Below are 22,749 nucleotides of genomic sequence, written 5' to 3'. Positions count from 1 at the left end.
ATTAGAAATAGTGTATTTTTAAAATAATCATCTGTCATCCCTAAACAACTGGAACTCATAGTTTGTTTTTCCCGATCTATTAGCTGCTTTAAAATCTTAAATTCCTGAAAAAGAAGATGGCACAGCAGCACTCTCACAGTGATCCATTCGCCAGAAGCTTGATTCTGGTGAAATCTGCAAGGAAAAAAAAATTCCATGGGCGAAATTATTTGGCCTTAGACCCCACTTCCTTAGGAGCCACTTTAGAACGTGTATTAGGTTCCCCTCGTTGTTTCTTCCTTCAAACAGGCTGGTTTGGGAAATAAAACGTTAAGATTCTTAATCCTAGATCTTTAGCTTTAACGGACTGCAGGGGACAAGGGGCCCCAAGGCCGGACACTCGGCCTGCGCGCTGGCCTGGCCCGGAGGAGCACGTCTGGGGCAGCGTGCTGGTTTCTCTCATGCTTCACTCCGCCAGCACCAGACAGGTAGACGTCCTCGTCACTTTGTTAAGAGGAAGCAAGGATACTTTCTTACCATAGACCCAACAAGTAAACCAGAAGTAGAATTTTAAAGCAGATTATTTTTATAAGTCATCTGTACTACAAAGTAAAAAATGGATGGGAAAATGACACAGAAGATGTTGTGCACTTGTTTTCCAACTGGAACAGAACTCCTGGAATGGCGGTTCGCATCTGTCCTGTTAAACGATTCAGCACTCCCATCCAGCTTTCATAAAATTCCGTTTCATGAAGGCCAACTCAGGAGAAGTTCCGTCAGATTTCTCCTTTTCTGTCATCAAACTGTTATCAATAACTAATGCTCCAAAGAAGAGTCTGATAAGTAGATTATTCCAGAAGTTCAACAAGCCATTTTCAGATAGCTCAGGTATTCTAGTCTTATAAAAGTCATTTGTGTTAATGTTATATCTAAGAAACAAAGAACCGTGCTTACCTCAACTAATTTGCTAGCTAAAACATAGCTCAAAATTCTACTACAGACGTGAGATGATGCCCCATTTTAACAGTATTAATACACCTAGAAAAGAGAGCTTTTCTTAAGTTCTCAAAGCCAAAAAGATTTGTTCAACAACCACATCTTTTACTTGACCTGAAACCTGGGAATTATGTGCATGCTTTACATTTTATAATTCTGTGCGTAGGCAAAATAGAAGGCCCCCAGTACTTTAGCTTTTCTAACTTGAAAATTCACAAAATTTTTTTTTACTCAAAAAATATTTCTTCAAGCTAGGGAAAACCTGATTTCCCAGCTTATATTTAGGCCAAAGGTCTGTGCTGGTAGAGACTTGAGATTACTTCAAAGCAGATTCACATAACAAATCTCTTACAGCCGTTAATTAACCTGTGTATTTTTCATAAGGAACAATTCAACAAATGAAAAACATTCACATCATTAAATCACATTCCCAAAGCAAATAGTTTGTCCAACATGAAATTTTCATACGGTAGTACCGTATACATACGCTTCAGTTAAAACACACACGTTTCCATTAATCATGAAAAGTTTTTACCACCTCTTTAGGAACTGATTAAGCAAAATGTTTAGGGCATTTGCTTTCCAATCTAATGTTCAAAAAGCTGTAGAACATTATTCTACTTTACATCCCAGAAGAGAAAGTTCAGGTTAACTACTTTGAGATGAAATCAAAATTGTATTTATGCATCATCATGCAGAGAAGTATGAGATCAAGCATTTCTGGAATGCCTTGCTGAAGTTGTTCGGAGAAATTGCCTTATCTGGTGACTTTTAAAAATAAGGATGGCCATTGGTCAGTGGTATTCTAGGGACACTTGAATGGGCTGTGAACATGCAGACTAGCTTACCTGGACCAGGGCCCAAAGAAAACCAGGAGGGCCTTTGTGGATCCCAAGTGATTAGCCTATAGATTTACCACCCCTTTGTAACCTTCATGGGAGTCCCGGACTGAGGAAAAATATCACAGTATTTGCTGGTGATGTTTCTCTCCTCCAACAGTTCCTGGAATGTGCACATTTGAATGATCATTTCAAGGCCTGAATTATGTCTGAGACAAGTTGCAAGTGACTTTGTGGGTTCACCACACCATGGAACAGAAGTAGGCCCCGGACGGTGCTCTTGTCAATCTGTCTGTTGGAGAGGCTTCATGTAAGGACAGAATAAAGACATGGCCTGGAAGGCAGGCAAGAAACTAGGGTTAAAGTTAACTTCCTTTGCAACCCTTCTTGGAATAATTCAATTCCAAAAGCTTTAAAGTAGTCTGATTTAAAAGTCTCTACAGGGCCCTATAGAAGCTTCTGTATAATTCCCTGTGTCCTACAAGTGAGAATACAAGAAGACCAGAGAAAATCTGGACCACTGAGCAAAAGGAAAATAGTCATAGCTGGCCATTATCAGTATTCAGTAGCCAGCCACAGAGCAAAGTTCTTTCAATCCCTCCTTTATCTTAATCACAACTGTCCCCACCACCTACACCCCCTCCCTCACCCCCACCCCCAGCAGATACTAACACTATCCCTATTGTGCTGACCGGGAAAGTGAAGTTTAGAGGTTAAGTAATTTGCTCCCAATCACACAGCCAGTGCACACCGAAGCCGAGATGAAGACCAGGCCATCTGAGTCCAGAGCCCAAGCTCCTGACTGCCACACCCAAGCGCTCACAGCCTTCCCAAACATGTGTGGGATTACACACCATCCACACAGCCTTCCCTCCACAAAAAGCACTAAAAGTTGTCACAGATTCTGTTACTACTCCATGACACACTAACAGATGAAAAGAATGGAATCAAAATGGCCAAACTGTCTTTGAGGAAACAGCTGAAGGGTTAGTCAATCAATATGTGTTGATTGGTTTTAAAAAATAATAATAAGTTGAAGGTTCTGCAGTGCAAGCCTTCACTGCTTTCTGCCTAAGACTTGGATTTGCTGCAAACATTGTCTGAACTTTCACCCACAAGGGCCACTTAGACATTAAATGATGAGACAGAACCAATCATACCTGAATCTCAGGAAGTAGACATTCTACCCACAGGCAAGCAATACTCTTCCCGGCTTTCTCTTTTGTAAGGAGATCACAGCTGGACATGGGTAAGATGGACTTTCCATGTGGGTCAAGTGGGGAACCGCTTACATTTGTAATTTCAATGCCAATAAGAATTTCCTAGCTTCAAAAATTATCCCTCAACCACTCACTAAAATTAAATTCTACCATTAGAGAGTAATTTACTTAGCTAGATATTTCTTATAGCCCATTAAAGCACAAATTCTCTGAAAGCAGGAAGACTCAATACATACTTGTCAATAATGATTTATGCTTTAAAATGAGTCATTCTTTTTGAAGAGTTTTCACAGGGAGTGGGGAGAAGGGCTAAGGAAGGGTTCTAATGAGAAAGGGGGAGGACAGCGATGGAAGCGGCTAGGGCACAGGAAGCCTCCGGTCATTCCTTCGCTGCTGTCCCTCCCTGGGCATACAGGCAGAAGCAGCTGGGGGCGGCCAAATAGAGGCAGAGCAGACAGGAAGGAGCACTGTCCGATCCTACTGTAGCACCATGTCAGACATTTCCAGGGTGCCTTTCAGATGTGAATAGGAAGTGCAGAAGTTGAAGGAGGTACGAGGACTGGCACACAGCGAGGGGTCACTAGAAAAGAAAAGTGACATGCAGATCCACTTGTAACAGCCTCAAGGGGTGACCTTTTTTTTAATCAGATGAAGAAACTGATATGTACTGCTCTGCAAACCTAAGCTGTTATCATTTGAAAGACAGCATGGTGAGGTGCAGAGAGATTGATCAGAATACATTGGTGAGGGTATTAATACGGCCCCTTCTGGTTATGTGACATGGGCTAGTCATTCAAGGGATAGTAATGTCCACCCTAACTACAGCTGTGGTGAGGATCGAGGAGAGAAGCAGGCACCCTCCACCTGTCAATGAGCCTCCCTTAGCATTCCTGACACTTACAGCCGTGGAAGAAGGGTGGGTGTCAGCTGTGTGTAGCCCCAAGGGGCCTGGATGAGTGGGCACCAGTCCCTTCAATCACACCCCTGCCATGGCGGACATCTGTAGAACCACTATCTTTAAATACAAAGAGAAACCCAGTCACCGGTTAAATTTCACTAACTCAGACTATTAAAGGGTAAAACTATTAGTTTTAATAAAAGCTTCACTTACAATTATTCTTTTTAAAAATTACTTAACTTATATTAATAGTTGACAAGATGTTGCCAAATATATCACCATACTGCCAGGTATTCTGTAATTATTAGATGGGAATTCTTTGTAATTATTACATCAACTATCCACACATGGGTGGATCTTTCTAAGTGCCTGAGAAGTTTGCTTTTTTAAAAAGTATCACGGGAGCAACTGAAAATGTCTGCCATGGTGGTAACTATCAAAGATCTCCAAACAATAGAGGCTGAATTAATAAAATTGTATTGCTCTTATTTCTCATTAAAAGGAAAGATGCAATTAAATGATACAGGTTCCATCAACTATGATTCTTTGTAGTACCTAAAATTATCCCTATTTTCCTTTTAGAAATAGAATCATTTGAAGTGATTTCAAGAATTTAAATAAGCCACACCTCTCTAAACAGAGCAGCACTTAACCACAAAATAATATCTAAATCCCTATATATAAACTAAAATGTAGTTCCAGTAAATGAAAGGAATGAGCACGTATTACACAAAATGACAGCATTTAAAATTAATTGTCAATTTTCTCACAGAACTTTTCCAGCCGATTTTATTTATGATACAGGTATGTATCAGACATAGACACACACACACATGTAAATGATGTGCCCTGAGAATGAAGTAAACATTTCCATGCAGGTCCCTCGCTAGGTAACTGGTCAAGAATGCTGGGGTGCCTAGGACGTGGCCCTGCTCCCAAGAGACCAGACAGAAAAGTGTGTGACTCATTACGCAACAGACACGATGCGGGAGGGGAGGCTCAGAAATCTGAGAGAGCCCAGTGAGCACAGCCTTCAAGGCGGGTCTTGAAGAATCAGGAGGGGTAGAAAGTTCCAGAGAAGAGGAGGAACAGCAGGAGCTGCGGTATGGCAGGCGGGTGCAAGGTGGGGAAGGGGCCCAAAGCCACCCAACTGACCAAGATTGTATGAAGAGAAAGCAGGAGATCAGCCTGGGGCCACGGGGCGTGAACAAGGAGCCCCGGAATGTTGTTTCACTGTGGGGCAGGAGGGGCCCCTCTCTATCCCACAGGTAATAAAGAGCTCCCGAATGTTTCTCAGGACACGGCAGGACCGGAGATGCGCTGAGAAACGGTACGCATCGGGGTGGGTCAGGATTCGGAAAGATTGGAATCTCGTTCCGTATCTAGAAGGCTCGGCAGCAACACGGGAGCGGGCCCCAGGTCTCACGTACCTCTGTGTGACCGTGCCTTCCTGGCACACGGCAGGGCTCCCACTATGCTGAATAAATGAATAATTGGGCACACGAAGGGATGCATGCATGCATGCAGGCAGGCAGAGAAATGCAGATGAAGTCTCGAACCTACAGAGTGACCGTGGGAACGAAAAGGAAAGGACCGATTTAAGAGTGAGTGCTAAACAATTACCTAATATAGGAATATAACTCACCCAGAAATCATCCAAATTTTAAGAAATCCATTTCCCTGTTTCTAGTCCAAGCAGACCAGGGAGAAGTCCAGAGTTCTGTGTGAAAACTGACTCTAGTCAAATTCAAACTATTTGAATTTGCTTTACTCCCACTGTCCCTTCCTTACTTATTTTCCCAACATTGAAACAAAGAAGGAAAATAAAAGGAGAGATCCCATAAAGTCACAAAACAGCAATTCTCTCTTGAATGCCAGACTGAACCTGGGTTCTTCAATAAGACACTACGAAGCACCTGAGACTCCTTGACATCAGCTTGAACACCTGCCCATTCTGACTCGCTGGGGTCGGGGGGCTTCTTGTAAGTCAGTTTGACAGCCTCACCTCCACTTCTCAGTACTCCCTGGAGAATCTGTCTTTCCTACGCACTCACCCTAAGACACCGGAATCAGAAAGGAAAAGGGTAGAACTTCAGAATCAGGAAGCCCAGGATCCTCGATGTAACATTTCCCAGAGCACATCTCGCAGAACACTAACCCTACAGGATACTTCAGTGGCTGTTGTTTGTTAAAAGACCTCCATGGTCAACTACATCCAGAAGACACTGGGCTCAAGAAAGTGAAACAACAGGCTCTGTACTGTAAGACATGTTGGTTCCACCAGCGTGTGACTGGGTCTTCGAGAGGGAGGGGGAATGTACTGCGCTTCGCACACCTGGCCACGGATGCATAGGCTCACAGCGACCCACAGGCTGGACCTCTGAGGATGTCTCTCTGGGACGTGCTGCCCTACTGCCCTGCATCAGCCCTGAAGCGTGAGCTCTTCCACGTGGCTCATCGATTATCAGGGAGCGTTCCCCTCTTTCACCCAGAGCGGATCCTGCATCACCAGGTGCTTTGACTGCACTGGGCAGAAAGGCAAGGGCCGCAGCCGCGTGGTCATGCTGTGTGTGCTGGCCCGCGCCTGCCGGTCCGCCACCACCACCAGCCTGAACCAAGGGGGTCCGCAGTCCTGCGGCATCTGCCACACGCCTCAAACGCCCTTCTCCTATAAAGCCCTACAGAGACCACGGCAGAAGTCAGTGATAAAGCATGAGGAGAGTGATTCTATTGCTTAACAGACTGGATGGGACACATTCACTGGGTGGCTGCCGTGGACAAGGAGCTCTGGTAAAATCTGGACGCCATCCCTATGCTTCTGACCGGTGCAAGAGGGACAGCGCTGCTGCCACCACGGGTCTGCTCTCCAGACCTCTCCCCCTAGGCGGCTGAAGTCCACTCCCTGCGCCAGCCAACAAGCACAGGAGCCTAAGGACAGGGAACAAGGTCAAAGCGCATACACAGCAAACCTGGGCAGTGCCTCCAGGAAATACACTGCACACATTAGAGCGAAAGCACCAAGCTGCTCTATGTAGGATATCAGGACGAGGAAGTATTCCCACCGCATATGATTTGTCCGAAGGGCTCATTTCCCCTTCTGAAATCTGGCTGTCCCATTAATTACACGTAACAGGTCCCACAGTGGCTGACAAATCTCCCCAGAGGGGAAACCTTAATTGCAGACAAAGGATTCATTTACTTCCTCAACTTTGTGCCAGGCGCTACACCCGGAGCTGGAAACACACCAGCGAACTCGACGTGCCCCCAGTCCTCGGGGAGCTTCCCACGGCCGCCCTGGGGTGAACGGCTAGCATGCAGGAGAAAAGGACCACGGAAAAGCCAGACCTGCTCCCAGGCCTCTGCCACCACCAGAGGGTCACAGAGCCAGGTGTTCTTGGTGACCACAGAGCAGGTACGAGCAGCCCCACCATGACCAGCAGGCATCTCCTACTTCCCGACACCGCCGGCCGCCCAGCCAAGCAGCAGACCTCACGGGCGCCACCATCTCAGGGCAGGCGCACGGACAGGCCAGACAGGGGGTCAAAGGGACACCTGGGAGCGGGTCAGGGTTCACAGCAAGTGGTATTGTCCTCCTCAGCCCCTCTTCTCCTCTCCACGACCTGACCTGCAAGCCCAGCAGGTTGAAGGGCAGGACCTTCATTCAAGTCAATGGGTTACAAGGACCAGGGCAAACGTGCAGGGCACCGTCAGCTCCCTCCCCACCTTCCCATCTCGAAACACTCCTTCAGATTTCTTGAACGCAGTTAAGGAATGGCTGAGGGACTCTGAAGGGCTCCAAGCCAATCCCCACTCAGGAATGTGATGAGACGTAGCACGCCAGGGCAGCCCGGCTACGGGAAAGGTGGAGGACCACACCAGCTGGGAATCACTCAGAGGCCTCTCCCCCCTCTGCATGTTCCCATGCCGTCCGCGTGCTCCTGTGACTCCAGCCGCCGTCCACAAGATGACGACTTCCAAATCAACGTCGTTACCTCTCGTGAGATATTATCTCCAACTGCCTCCCAGCATCGTAACTCGTCAGGCCCAAGGCTGCACACACACCCCTCCCCATACCTGTCCCTTCAGTGTTTTCCATTTCAATTCCTGGTCCTATCAACCACGCAGTTACCTGCCTGCAGAAATCTGGCCTCCTTCTTGCCTCCCCCTGACCTCACCTCCCACAATCTGACTGATCACCAGTCCTACTAAATAGTTTGATAATATGTTTGTTCATTTGATATTTGCCACATCTATTTATGCACAGGCTCCGCTCTTGGTGTCTGTCCTTATGGAGTTTACTGCTGTCCATTCCAGAGAAGCCCTTACATGGCGGCCTCCTGTCTCACTTCCGTCCAGGTCATTCTTTCCACTCCGGGTGTGGGGAATCTCCAGAAACACTAATCTCATCACTGTTCCCATCTGCTAAAACCTGCTCAGTGCATGCAGTGTCCCTGAGGGGGAAGTGGACCTCGCTGGCAGGGCCTCCACAGCTCCCATGCCAGGCCGGCCTCTCATCCTGCCTACTGCTGGCTCGGGCATCCTTTACTTTCCTTGAGGCTCTCTCCCTGCCTCGAGCCCTTCTACGTGCTGCTTCCTCACCCGTAACTTCCTCACTGTAACCGACTCGGCCCAACTGCTCCTGCATATCTCATCCAACTCCATCCTGGGAGGCCTTTCCTGGTAACTGTCTCCTCCGCCAGACTGTGAACCAGCTCACCTGTCCTGTTTACTGGAATAAATGTCCGACACTGGACCTCAGCAGAAGGAGAAGAAAACGCATAATCCGTACCAAGTGCATGCTGGGTGGCTGGGTGGCTGGGTGCCCGGGGCAGGGGCAAGGGTGGAGGGAAGGGAACAAGGGCACCATCTTTTGGGGTCACTCAGAACAAAGCTGCCTGAGGGGGAGACCCCAGGGAAAGGCCCAGGACAGAATGCAACCACTATTTCCACTCTCCTTGGCCAAGTCCATGAACTAAGTCTCAGTTTTACAAGAACTTTAGGAACGTCCCTAGAATAACATGAATTACCAATTTCACCATCACTTCTCTTTCTTAACCAAACTTTATTTTTATCTTCAAATCATAACAGCAAACAGTGCATTCAAGTCTACTCTGATTCCGGAAGCACAGCCACCCTCTACAAGCAAGGGGAAGGAGAGTGGTATTTTCTCTTATATCCTGTTAGTATCTTAGCTCCTTGGTGGCCTGGGGAGGGTGTTCTGGAATCCTGGCTCGGTCACATACTCCCACCAAAGACAAGTAACAGGCTGCCCCAGGAATCACAGAGGTGTGTGATTAGGATCCGTGCTTAGATGGGGTCCCTGCTTGGCAGCTGAGGTCTGGTCCTGCTTCTGCCTTTAATGTTCCTCAGTGACCTCAAGAGGTCATTTAACCCCTCCAGCCTCATTTTGCTCATCTGTAAAAGAGGGAATTTAAGGAGATGATCTCCTCTGTCACTTCTAATTAAAATCCTTTCTAAATCTCTCAAAATAACAAGATCCATTTAAAGAAGTACAGCCAGAGGACACTGTTTTTCCTTCCCTTTTTTTCTTGAACTTCTGACTTAATTTCTCCCTTTTGTATCCTTCTACATAGCCATTGTTGTCCCTTGCCCTTACCACAGGAAGCTTAGAAAATTCTCTGGCTAATAGGACAGTTTGAGAAGTGGCTCTGAGTTCACCAATATTTGCACCACCACGGATCTGTACCCTCTTTTTATACCTTTGTATATTTATGATTCACTTTAAAGGGCCAAACATGCATGCTCATGAAATCCTTACTCTACCTAAATTCTTTTCCAGTAATTTGTGATCTTTCACTGTGGACCTCTGCACACATGGTTCTTTTATCCAGAAAACAGAATCTGAGATAATTTGCATGCAGGTGGCTTATTGGGCATGTGATTCCAGGAAGCAGGCATGAGGGACAAGGAGAATGAACCTGGTGGGACGCAGGAGCCAGTGCAAGAATGTGTTACTGAGCTGGCCACTGTTAAAGGAGACTGGTGTTCAATCACCAAGAACATTCTTTTGAGTTTATGAAATACATTTCATAACTATTCACCCAGGGGACAAAAGGAGGAAGAATGTATTCACCAGCTTTCATGCCCTGCTGACCTAGTGGGTTAACTGACCTGGTGAGTGCTGAAAGGGGTTTGCCAATGCCCATGAGAGAAGCCCTAGAGCAAGGAGCTGGAGACGTAAGCCGCCGGCCTGAGGCAAGGCCCTTCCAGAATGCGCTCACCCCAGCTGTCCAAGCACTACAGGAATTGCTGGAGTAAGAATGTGAAGTGGTGCACAAGAGGTGTCCCACACACCAATCTGTCATCATTGTAGAGCCTGGCTTCTAAGCCAAGGCACTAGTATGATGTCTAGCAGCATCCCTGGCCTCTACCCACCATACGCCTAGATGTCAGTAGCGCCCTTGCTCCCAGGCGTGATGACCAAAAATACCTCCAGGTATCGCCAAATGCCCCTTGGGAACCACTGCTAGCCCCTGATAGAGCCACTGGTATACAGCATCGTGCACCCTCCTGAGCCCCTCACCCAGCACCCCTTCACTTTTCTCCACTGTACACCATACCAGAAACAGCTCTCAAGCACACACCGTAAGAGATATGCTGTCTTATGCCTATAATTTAACTTTTATGCTTCACCATGAAATATTTCATGTAAATAGGTAATTCTTTAATAATAAGGAATGCTAAAATTTTTAACACTTGATTTGAGAAAGCTATTGACAGACTAGGTATAGGATAAAAATGTTAAAATTACATTCTAGGGTTTAGTTGCTCAAATCAAGAGGAGTTAAAATTCAAAAATTTTTTTTGAAATCCAGGCCTCTAAGTCAAGGACTCAGTATTTTTTGAGACAAGAATCTTTTTCCCTGAATTAACACACACAATTTCACATTCAGCTGCAGGGCCCTCACTCACCCACCCAAGGCCACCCAAGGAACCCCTAGGAGACCATGTCACCTATAGCTGATGAACATTTGGAGTGTTTCCAGTTTATAGCTGCTGTGAATACACACTATTAGGAAGGTTCTTCTGTATGTCTTTGGCTCTTATACATACACATTTGTGTTGAGTATATATCTAGGATAAAACTATTGGACGATAGTATATATATGTTTGGCATTCATAGATATTAGCAATCAGCTTTCAAGAATGGTCATACCGATTCACACTCTCTCCAGCAGTGTATGAGAGTTCCACTTGCTCCATATCCTACACAATACTTGGTATTATCCGTCTTTTTCATTTTAGTCATTAATGTTGGTGTACTAGTATCTCATTATGACTTTAAATTTTACTTCCCTAATGACTAATGAGATTGAACAACTTTTAATACGCTTAATGAGCTACTTGGTTATTTTCTTGAGTGAAGTGCCTATTCACGGTTTTTGCTCATTTTTCTATTGGACTGTTTTATTTTTATTTATAGGGTTTGTTTTATATTGTGAATATGAATCTTTTGTGGGACATGCATTACAAACATCATGTTCCACTCAGTGACTTGTCCTTTCATTTTTTTGAAAGATGTCTCTTAATCAACAGGAATTCTTAACATTAATAGAGTCTATTTAATCCATCTTTTTCTTAATGTTAGTGATTTTAGTGTATGATTTAAGAAAAATTGGCCTGCCCAAGATCATAAATGTGTTCTCCCAGGCCTTCTTCTATAAGCCCTCTTGTTCCATCACATTTAGATCAGCAACCTTGAATGGTGACTTTTCTGAATGGTGTCAAGAATCAACATACATTTTTTTCCACGAACACATTTATTGAAAGAAATTATCCTTTCCTCATTGCTCTGCATCATTATCTTTGTTGACATGGACTGGATATTTGTGTCCCTCCAGATTTGCTCTGAAGCCCTGCCTCCCTATGTGATGCTCTTTGCAGATGGGGCCTTTGACAGCTACTTAGGGTTAGATGAAGTTATGAAGGTGGGAGCCTGGTCTAATGGGACTAGAGACCTTATGAGAAGGGCCACTGGAGAGCTTGGGACCTTCTGCCCTGCGAGGACACAGGGAAAAGGCAGCTCTGCAACCTAGACAGGGTCCTTAGCAGACACCAACTCTGATGACCTTGATCTTGGACTTCATTCTTCAGAACTGTGAGAAAATAAACTGCGGTTATTTACATACCCAGGCTACAGTATTCTGCTCTGGGAACCCAAGCTAATACATCTGCCATAAATCAAGTCTCTGCTTAGATTTGTTTCTAGACCCCCATTGCAATAATCTCTATGTATTATTATCTCATCTTTTTTTTTTTAATACAACAGAAGTCACTTATTTTGCTCATGGTCTCTGTGGGTCAGACATTTAGGAGGTGTGTGGACAGTTCTGGCTCAAGGTTGCTCACGAGGCGACAGTCAATATCTTTTGTGGCTCCAGGCATTTGAAGGGTTGGCTCGGACTTGGGGTTCCACTTCTAAGGTGGTTCAATCACAAGGCTGGGGCCTCTTCACAGGACTGCTCCAGTTTCCTCACATTCCCCCCACAGGAACAATCGGAGAGAACTAGGCAGAAACTCCAGTAACCTTTTATGCCAGCCTGAGAAGTGGGTCACAAAGACCAACCCTGATTCAATATCCGAAGAGATCACCAGGAGGTCAGGATCACTGGAGGCCATCTTAGAAGCTGGCCACCATAATTTCATTTATTTATCTGACGTTCAAAAATAGTAAAAAATAAACTAAATTGCTTAGGGGGACATACTTAGGTGTTAAAACTATAAAAGAAAAGAAGGCAATGATCACCACAAAGTGGTTACATCTTGAAGGGAAGAAGTTGTGAATGGACAGGTATCATTATTTGTAAAAAACTATACTTATGATTTATGCACTTTTCCAAAATGTAATATATTTCATAATTATAAGAAAAGGTTCTTTAAAGAAATAAAGCAAAAGAAAATTGACATGAGAAACAGGAAATATTCTTTTCTTGTTTATGCCTCAAATATAGATCAATGGATTCCTAAAGGATAATTTAAAGTATAGTCAAGAGGAGAATAACAACAAAAATGGCACCGATGAACGCTAATAATAATATAAGACTATTTAATTTTTAATTAATTATTCTAGTCTTATAATAAATGTTAAGATCTGGTAGTATAAGTCTTCCAATATTTTTTTTTCAAGATTGTCCTGGATATTACTGTCCCTTGTGCATCTCCATGTAACTTTCAGAAACAGATTTTAATTTCCACAAAACTTCATGCTGGGATTTTTATCAGAATTGAATTAAATATATAGATCAATTTAGGAAGAACTACCTTTTAGAATATTTAGCCTCCAATCCATAATCATGTGTTCCTCCATTGATTTACATCTTCTTTTATTTCTCTCAGCAATATTTATATAGTTTTCGGTGTAACACTCTTGCACATGTTTTGTTAGATTTTTTTCCCCCTGGATATGTGATGGCTTGATGCTATTTAATGGTATTTTAGATATTTTTAAGTTTTGTTTTTAAATTATCTTGTGGCTGGTATTCAGAGATATAATGAATTTTGGAGCATTGACTGTGTTTAGAGACCTTGATGAATGCACTCATTAATTGCAGTAGTTTACCTGACATGGGTGGAGGAGCATGGATCTAAAAAAAAATGCCATTTCTATCTTTTAAAGTTTATATTTTTGTTTCTTTTTCTTGCCTTATTACATTGTCTACGAATTCCAGCATAAAATTAAATAGAAGTCGTGATGGTAGTCACCATCATCTCATTTTTGACCTCAAGAGGAAAGTTTTCAATATTTTCACCATTAAGAATATCATTTGCTGTAGGTATTTTGCAGTTCTTTTGCCATATTAATGAAGTTCCATCCTATTCCTACTCTGCCAAGAGTTTTTATTATTAATTGTGCTAAAGTTCATCAAATTTGTTTCTGCATGTATTGAAAATACTATATATGAAGTTTTATTTTATTCTGTTAATGTGGCTCATTATATTGACTGGTTCTTAAAATGTAAATCAACTTTGCATTCCTAGAAAAATTCCAAATTGGTCATGATGTATTATCCTTATGTTTTTATCACTGGCTTTGGTTTCCTAAGATTTTGCTCAGGATTTTTAAATCAGTGTTCATGATGAACAGGAATTTTCCATTTTAATGTAATCCAATTACATTAAATTATCATTTCCTTCCTTCTAATGCCCTTGTCATGTGACGGGATCAAGATCATGCTGGGATCATAAAATGAGTGAAAGTATTTCTTATTTTTCTGTTCTCTAGGAGAGTTTCCCTAAGTTTGGTTTTATTTTTTACCTAAATGTTTGGTAGAATTTACCACTGACACTATCTGGGTCTAGAATATTCTTTGTAGAAGGGTTTTAATTATATAACGCCTTTACAGGTATTGAATTACTTGCATTTTTTATTTCTTCTTGTGCCAGTTTTGATAAGTTAAATTCGACACAATGTGACTTCTCTTTTGTAGAAACTCTGGAATTACTTCCAGTGATCACTACTTATGTGTAACATCAAAATGATTAGGTCTAATAACATACAGGTGATACAGTTTTTTTATTTGCTCATATTTCACATTTTCTAGTACTTTTTCTAAATTTTAAATCTATTATTTCAAATCACTCTTTCAGAGTAAAAATTAACAATCATTGAAAGTTGCCCTAAGTAGTATAAATCTTCCATCAGACTTTTTTGGCCACCTTAATTACACACATAAATGAGTTTGCTTTAAGTATGTTTAATCATTTCACACACACACGTATTATGGCATCTTAAAATAGACTCTTTCCAATCATAAAATCAGGTGGGCAATTCACTATACAGGTCACAAAAATCACAATTTTATAAATGTAGGAAAATTACAAGCTCACCACATCATTTTTCAGGCAAGGAAGCTGAGGCTCAGAAAGGCTAAGTGACTTATCCAAGACGACATGGACAGCAAATTGCTGAGCCAACATTTACAGCGTGAGTGTCCAGGCTCTGCGCTGGCGGTCTTTCCACAGCACGCTCCCATTCAAACCACACATCCCATTTGGCATTAAGAATGACAGAACAAACTGAAATTTGCCTCACACCTTTTCAAGACCACTTGATTGTATAAAGAAAGACAGAACAGGACCCATATCACAGTAGCTAATATGTTTTATCACTCTGAATTTCAAATGACTATTTTCTTGCCTACATTGTTTCGGATGCCGTCCCTCCTCAACTGTACAAACACAACAGCTCCTGATTATCTCCCTGTAGACTTCTGCTATTCAACTTGAACTGTCCATCAATGCTCCCACTGAGCACCCTCCAAATGCTGCTGAAACTATACTGCCCGAAGCCAGACTAGAATGATGCTTTGTTACACACCAAGGATGCCGTCAAGTTCTTGGTGGTCAGGGATGACTTTATATACCTACATAAACATTTTAATATTGGCATTTTATACATACATACATAAGCAATCTGTATTACATAGGTATTGCGTGTATATATAATTTATATTTATATTCATCTATTTGTATATATATTTGTATTTGTGTATATACATATAAATACATACACATTTGTATTATCTGGTACAATGTGAAGAGCATACAGTAAATATGCAATTGGCTGAACGACCGACGTGACATCTCGGCCAAGCCAGTGCTCGTGGGTGTGGGTGCAGGACCTGGGTCTTGGTTCCGTATCAGTTTTTCCAGGGAATACCTGTGTGATCGGAGACAAGCTGCTTAACTTTTCTGGGTCTCAGTTTCCTCATTTGTAAAGCAAGGTTAATAACAGCATCCACACAGAGTTGTTCTCAAAATTAAATGAGATAATCTATTAGCACGACGCCTGGCCCATAGTAAGTGCTCATTAGCTTATGAGCTATGATGAGATCATGTCATCACTGTCAGTCACCAGGATTCCTCCTGCCCATGTCCTAACTGATCTGGAAAATGACCTAAATCGGAGGCTTCAGTGAACCTCTCCTCTTTTTTTTTTTGAGAAATGTGTCTGCTACATAAATACCAAGTCATCCAAATCCCACTAACTCTAGGTAATTTTATTTAATAATCACATTTTAAAAGTTGAACAAATAAATAAATGGCAAAGCAACTTTGATTAAATCTTGTTTTCTCAATGGCTATTTGGAATACATCCTCATAGGCAAGCCCCGAGAATATTGAATAACAGATAAAATAAATAATGATCATAATGCAAACCACATTCTGATTCCCACTTCCCTGCAAGTACAACTCCATGTAAGAATCGTAAGAGCTGAAAAGCAACAGGCTTATTAACTGTGGGTTATGCCACCGGACACATAGGGCTTAGGTCATGTGACTGTTTCCATATTCTCAGTTAAGCTAAGGATTCCTTAGAGCCCAGTTCTTATAGCTCCTTAAGTATTTCAAGATTTGCTTGAAAAAATATATCATATTTCCATGACTATGACTGAACACAAATTTGGAAAGCTCACCAAAAGCAAACTATCCTGAAAGGCAGGAAATGGTCATTATTTTCAAAGAAAAGCAAGACTCTCTACACACAGGAAATCAAGCTCGTCTGAGGAGCTTGATCTCACCTCCCTCCATTCAAACCTGTGCTGTGCGAATGGACCCAACTTCTCACCTCACACACAGGAACACAGCGGAGAATAAGAATAAGGTCCCTTACCATTTGAACTAAAAGGCGTTTTATTCAAAACTGCCATATAAATGCATCTAGAGAAGTAGAGTCCTTCATTTTTTCACATGTCATTTTAAAGTATCCAGGGATTCAGAGGGATTCTGGACTTGCAGTGGGCAACTTGTAAGTCTCTGGGAAAAGCAGCCAGAAGGCACAGCTCTAAAATGTCATTTCCTAGATACATTGTGTTTTCTGTAGCAGGTTTCTGTGAAATGTCCACTAGAAAAAATTGCTGCATTTCATCTTTTCCTCATAAAAAACAATTACACTGACCCAGGAATTCCACTCCTAGGAATTTACCCTAAGAATGCAGCAGCCCAGTTTGAAAAAGACAGATGCACCCCTATGTTTATTGCAGCACTATTTACAATAGCCAAGAAATGGAAGCAACCTAAGTGTCCACAGTAGATGAATGGATAAAAAAGATGTGGTACAAATACACAATGGAATATTATTCAGCCATAAGAAGAAAACAAATCCTACCATTTGCAACAACATGGATGGACCTAGAGGGTATTATGCTCAGTGAAATAAGCCACGCAGAGAAAGACAAGTATCAAATGATTTCACTCATCTGTGGAGCATAAGAACAAAGAAAAAAACTGAAGGAACAAAACAGCAGCAGACTCACAGAACCCAAGAATGGACTAACAGTTACCAAAGGGAAAGGGACTGGGGAGGATGGGTGGGAAGGGAGGGATAAGGGGGAAGAAAGGGGCATTATGATTAGCAGACATAATGTAGGGGGTGGGGGGACGGGGAGGGCTGTACAACACAGAGAAGACAAGTAGTGACTCTATAGCATCTTACTTCGCTGATGGACAGTGACTGTAATGGGGTATGTGGTGGGGACTTGATAATGGGGGGAGTCTAGTAACCATAATGTTGCTCAAGTAATTGTAGATGAATGATACCAAAATTTAAAAAAAAACAATTACACTAATAGTTTCATTCAATTGTTTTTTTTTAATTATTGGGAGCAAAATGCTGTCGTGGAGCAAGTCTGAGACTAGGAGATAGAAATCCCAGTGCATGTCCCACCCAACTGTGTACTTTGACTAGAGGGAGACAAGGTGGGGAGCCCAGCCTTCCCGCCCACAGATGAGGACGGGTGGTGGTCAGTGAGGCTGAGCACGCTATTGCACTTGCAAAACTGTAAAGACCAGTATAAAGTCTGTGTTCAAAAACGTGTATTTCCCATCCATTTTAAATGGCTTTACTTCAATAGTCCAATGTGCGGAGTGGTAGGGCAGGTGTAAGCACTCTGATGGGGGCTCCCGTAGCACTGTTCTTACAGCCCAGGCCGGGAGGCTTTTACGGGCTCAGCCCTCTTTGGACGAAGCCCCAAAGGGCTGAACCCATAGTAAAATCTCTAAGAGGAGAAGAATTACAGCAAGGTGACAATATCGTTAACCTGAGTTATCCTTCAAAACTCTTGCTGATATCTGTTCTGCCACTTCTTACACTGTGATTTTTTTTAATTAGCCAAGAAGGAGCCTTGCGTATTAATTCAAATTAAAAAGATAAAGAAATGTTTACATAAAAAGAGTTGGTCAATGCTTTCTATTACTTTCTAAAATTATTCTTATAACACTTTTTTGTTTTTTACTGAAGGCTCTGTTGGACAAAGCCTTATCCCGTTCACTTTCTGGACTGTGCAAGAAGTCTGTGATTCTTGGTGATTCCCTTCACCGTTGGGAAAGTAAAAAAAAAAAAAAAAGCAAAATAAAGGATCTTCTCCTGTGTTTATAACAAGTCTGTTACCACAGTAACAACTGTGATGTCATAAACCTTACACCAAGGGCCAGATTCTGTCTTCTCCAAGGGGAGAAGCGCAGCTTACCCTTGGCAATTGGGCAAAATTGGACACAAACGTGTGGCCAGAGCAGAGTCAGTGTTTGTGGTGATCACCAAGGCACGGGGAGCCCCCTTTCTCTGAAGAAGAGGGGGACAGGAACAGAACAGCAGTTCCCAGACCCTTGAGGAAGCGACACCCACACCTCTGTATGCAGCTGTGCAGAAGGAGAGTGGAAATGCGACAAGCCTGTGCTCCCAGTCACAAGCATTCCCCGGGGACCCACGCCGGCCAAAGGCGGGCGGACTCCGGCGGTGAGCGGCCTGGGTGTGGGAAACCCGCTCTGGAACCAGTTGCCGACCAGATGGAGCCTCCGGCCCCTCGGAGCAGCAGCAGCCTGCCTCGTGACGTGACGGCAGGCCCCTCACCACCAAGCTGGGGTTTTACTCCTTAGGTCACCGCGGGTCACAGAACCACAGCTTCTTGGGGTTAGAAAACTCCTCAAAGTCTCCCCAAAGACATGGACTTTTAAAAATAACGTTTTGCAGGAACAAGCTGCATCCCCCGTCTCTGTCTTCCAAATTAGTAAGTTTTCTTATTCTGCTATAATCTAAGGAAGTTCTGACAAATATGCTAGAAAGGCAACTTTATATTAAAAAGAACATTGGATTAGGGGTCAGAAGACCTTAGTAGTAGTCTGGCTCAAGCACCTGGAAGCCACCTGACCTTGAGAAGATCACTTAACCTATCCGAGCTTCAGTTTTTTATCTAATGATATCTAGTATGCTATTTCCCAGGTTTACTGTAAGAATAAAATTTAAATAAAATAATGAATGTGAATGAGTTTCATAAACTATAAAAGGTTTAATACAAACAAGGCAGTATTAGCTTTTTCACAAAGCCAGTTTACAGTACGGCCGGAATAATCTGAAAGCTAATGGTTGTTTTAGTTCCAGGAATCCAGCACATACATACTGTCCTCACCTTCCCTGTCCTAAGAAGTGGGCCCTTGCACGATACAGTCAGCTCCAAATGACCCAGGGGCTGATTACTGAGGGGCCTTTTACTTCTAGCCTTCGTACCTTCTACTGCTTTCCCTCAAGAATGCCCTGCTAATCTACACACGATTAGGAAATTGATGGGGAGTGTGCCTCAATCTATTACTTTGAATAACAACTCTGTAAAAGTTTCAGCAAAAGGAGGAATAAAATGACTAACCAAATGGACATTTTTGGATAATCTGTGGCTTTACTTATCCACAGTTAATTCCTCACATCACTGTCAGGGTCAAGGTCAGACAGACTGAGACTAGTCCAGACAAGATACTCGCATTTTCTCAGTCAACAACAAAGTGGCCTGTACTCTCTTACGTAGCTGCAATAGGGATTTGAGTATCAGCCATTCATTCAGTCAGCAATTATGAGTGGAGCACCTACTATGTGCCAGAGCTCACCGCATACTCTAAAAACTCTATTTTGCTGTCCTTGTCACTGTCCCTTCCTTGGGATATTGCACAGAGCATCTTGGCAAAGCTCACAGCCGGACTCTTAGAAATTCTATCCACCTTTCTGTTATCCCAGAACAATCTTACCCTGGCACTAAGGTCAGCAAGCTACGGTCCTGGGGCCAAGCTCTGCCTGCTGTCTTTTTTTTTTGTAAATAAAGTTTTACTGGAACACAGCCACACCCATTTGTTTACATGTTATGTAGGGCTACTTTCCTGCTACAACAGTGGACTTCAGTAGCTGTGAGAGAGACAGTACAGCTGAAAGCCTAAAATACTATCTGGCCCTTTACAGAAAAAGTTTGCTGAGCCCTGTGCTAAATAATAATGCCTAAATCAAAATTCATTTCTCCTATAAGTTTCTGCTTAGGGACGACTACAGTAAGCTCCTTAAAAGCAGAGAACTTCTGTGTTATCTTGTCATACAGAACCCTGGGGTAGCAGAGAGTAAAGGCTTAGAGCAGACACAGAAAATCAGACATGTCCTTCCCTACATTTTGTTTTCAACAGACGAATGCCTTGGAGTTGCATGGACGACAGCATGAAACCACTGGTGTTTGGTTACTCTGCTTCTAATTCCTCAGAGTTCCTCCGACTAAGACTTCCAAGGCTCAGTTTTTGGCCTCTATCCCTCTGCATATTTATTTCCTGATCTGATGTGGAATTAGAGTTAAATAGGAGCTGTGTGCTTGAATTCCACGTGGCTGGCTCAGCAGGAAACTCCAGGGCAGGTTTTGTGTCATGCCAAACTCCTGTTAGCCTCAACTATGCTAATTTCCAAAGCTGTTTGCTTAGCTCAAATAAATCTTAGAGGGGAATTTGCATTTGGACGCACATCTTCTTATGCACAAATTCTGTGCGTGATAACTCTGGGGCAGCCCAAGGACTGAGGAAAAGAAAAGGAGGCATGGTGTTTACTGAATGGCTTCCTGGGGCAGACCACTGCCCCAGCGCTTCACATACACTTTCTCAGCTCTCAGCCACAACCACCCCATGAGGTGGAGCTGTGAGCCTCATTTCACAGATGGGGAAACTGGGGAGAAGGGCGCTGTGCACCTTGTCCACGTTCACAGAGCTGGTAGGTGCCAGAGCTTAGATTTGAACCCACTGTATCAGAATGTGAAGTCCGTATTCTTCCGACCTGGTCACAGTGCCTTAGGGCACCCTCACCGTCGCCGTCATGTCAGCCACTGCACGTACATTCAAGAAACCTACATTTACAAAATCAGTCACCCCCTTCCTTCCAGTGGCCTACACAAAACCCGTCTTTGGCCCTTGGGAAATATCAGGGCACCTCCGCATCACAAAACAATCAGCCCAAGGAGAATGGGGGCATTACCAATCCACAGCTGATGCGAGTCCTTGGTAGGCAAACGTAATTACAAGTGACTTGGACAGGTAAATGGATTTTAATGACATACCTGAGAACCTCTGTATGAATGGACATGTTTACTGCTAAAATGTAGTAAGCCAAGCAAGAGAGGGTGCCCACACCACAAAAGAAAATGTTAGTAACACTTTGAATACAGAATAACTATATCTACAGCATAAGCCTACGAGTTTATATCTACGAACAGCTTCACTGTTTATGGAAACATAACCAAACATCCAGCTGCCCTAAAAATATATATGGAACTACTACCTTTAGAAGTTACAATAAGTACTGCTATCAAAACCCGGAGTTTATCACTGTTCAGTTGGGTCTACAGAAAAATAACCAGTGTAGCAATTAAGCATTCTAGCACAATTCCAAGCAAGAATTCTTCCAGCAAGCCAGATACAACATCACTGAGCTTCTCTTCTGTGTGGCATGTACCTGTAACCTCGCTTGCGATACCACATGATGCTCAGCGGCTGTCATCTAGCTTAACACACTGCCATCTAATTGGCTGGAAGCATAAAAGAATTGCTGATTACATTTTCATGAAAGTGAAATTCAGATGTCCACTTTGTTTTTTAAAGCTCTGGAAGAGAGCTTTCCAGGAATTAGAAAGAACTCTGCAGTGGAGACGGGCAATCTGGTTGTTTCCTAAGTGGGTAGAGAAGAGGGTGTCCTGAGGAACAAGCCTCCACGCGCCCTTTACAGAAGCGCTTCTTTCTGAAAACACACGGAGGAGAGACCTGGACCTCACAACACCACCACCCAGTTCAACCTCGGCTCCTCTTTTTCTTGCTAACCAGTCAGTATATTCCTTATTTTTAAATTACTTCATCCTTTATTTTTAAAAAATTTTAAACAGATGATTTCAGAGAAGGAAAATATCTTCTTTGTAGCCGGTGGTAGGAAAAGTTTATTATCAATTTAAACTTTATAGCCTAAGTAAGTAGATTGGGGAATTTGCCTAAATTTGACAAATCTGACATAGCATTACTACTTTAAATAATACACACTAACGTTTCTTAACTACAAATAAGACAGCCTTATGGTCTTTAGACAGTCTTTTCCACAATTAACCTGAGCATTTAATAATATTCATGAGATAGTTAAAACAACTTTCTATGAACTATTATCTTTGGAAACCTCAGTAGCGACTTACCTGCTGGTGGCTTTATGAAAGGTGGTGGAATTAAAGGTACAATAATGGGCACATTGCCATGATCCTTTGACCCTGCAGGTGAGTCAGTGAGTCCATTTCCTGTGGCAAGCCCTGCATAGCCTGTGCTTATATTGTACGGTGAAATAACACTGTCCTCAGGTAATTTTGGTTTTGGCAAAGAATTTTCTGTAAAAGAAAAATATCACATTCCTTATTAGAAAAGGACTTAATTTCCTTACGACCACATTTTCTCAAGTAACATGGCTATGCAACAAAACGAAATCGTCTTTGCAAATCTTTCAACACTTTACCAGAACTCCACAGACCATCCTGGA

The 22,749-nt window shown here is 42.9% G+C and overlaps 1 protein-coding gene across 4 annotated transcripts in view; it reads right to left on the bottom strand.

The window, feature by feature from the left end:
• The window catches only part of SOBP (sine oculis binding protein homolog), a 148,480-nt gene that overhangs the window by 111,471 nt on the left and 14,260 nt on the right, over positions 1-22,749 (bottom strand). For 2 of the 4 annotated variants that reach the window (XM_036902899.2, XM_036902900.2), the window contains exon 3: positions 22,415-22,600. In XM_036902899.2, coding sequence (XP_036758794.2) covers positions 22,415-22,600 — 186 coding nt within the window. Of the gene's footprint in view, positions 1-22,414; positions 22,601-22,749 lie in introns of those variants that run through there. The other 2 variants (XM_036902901.2, XM_036902902.2) reach the window with 2 other exon arrangements.

This window comes from Manis pentadactyla, chromosome 12 (genome assembly GCF_030020395.1).
Source record: "Manis pentadactyla isolate mManPen7 chromosome 12, mManPen7.hap1, whole genome shotgun sequence".
NCBI lineage: Eukaryota > Metazoa > Chordata > Mammalia > Pholidota > Manidae > Manis > Manis pentadactyla.
The sequence above is the reverse complement of the archived record's forward strand: the minus strand, read 5'-3'. Positions and strand labels throughout refer to the sequence as shown.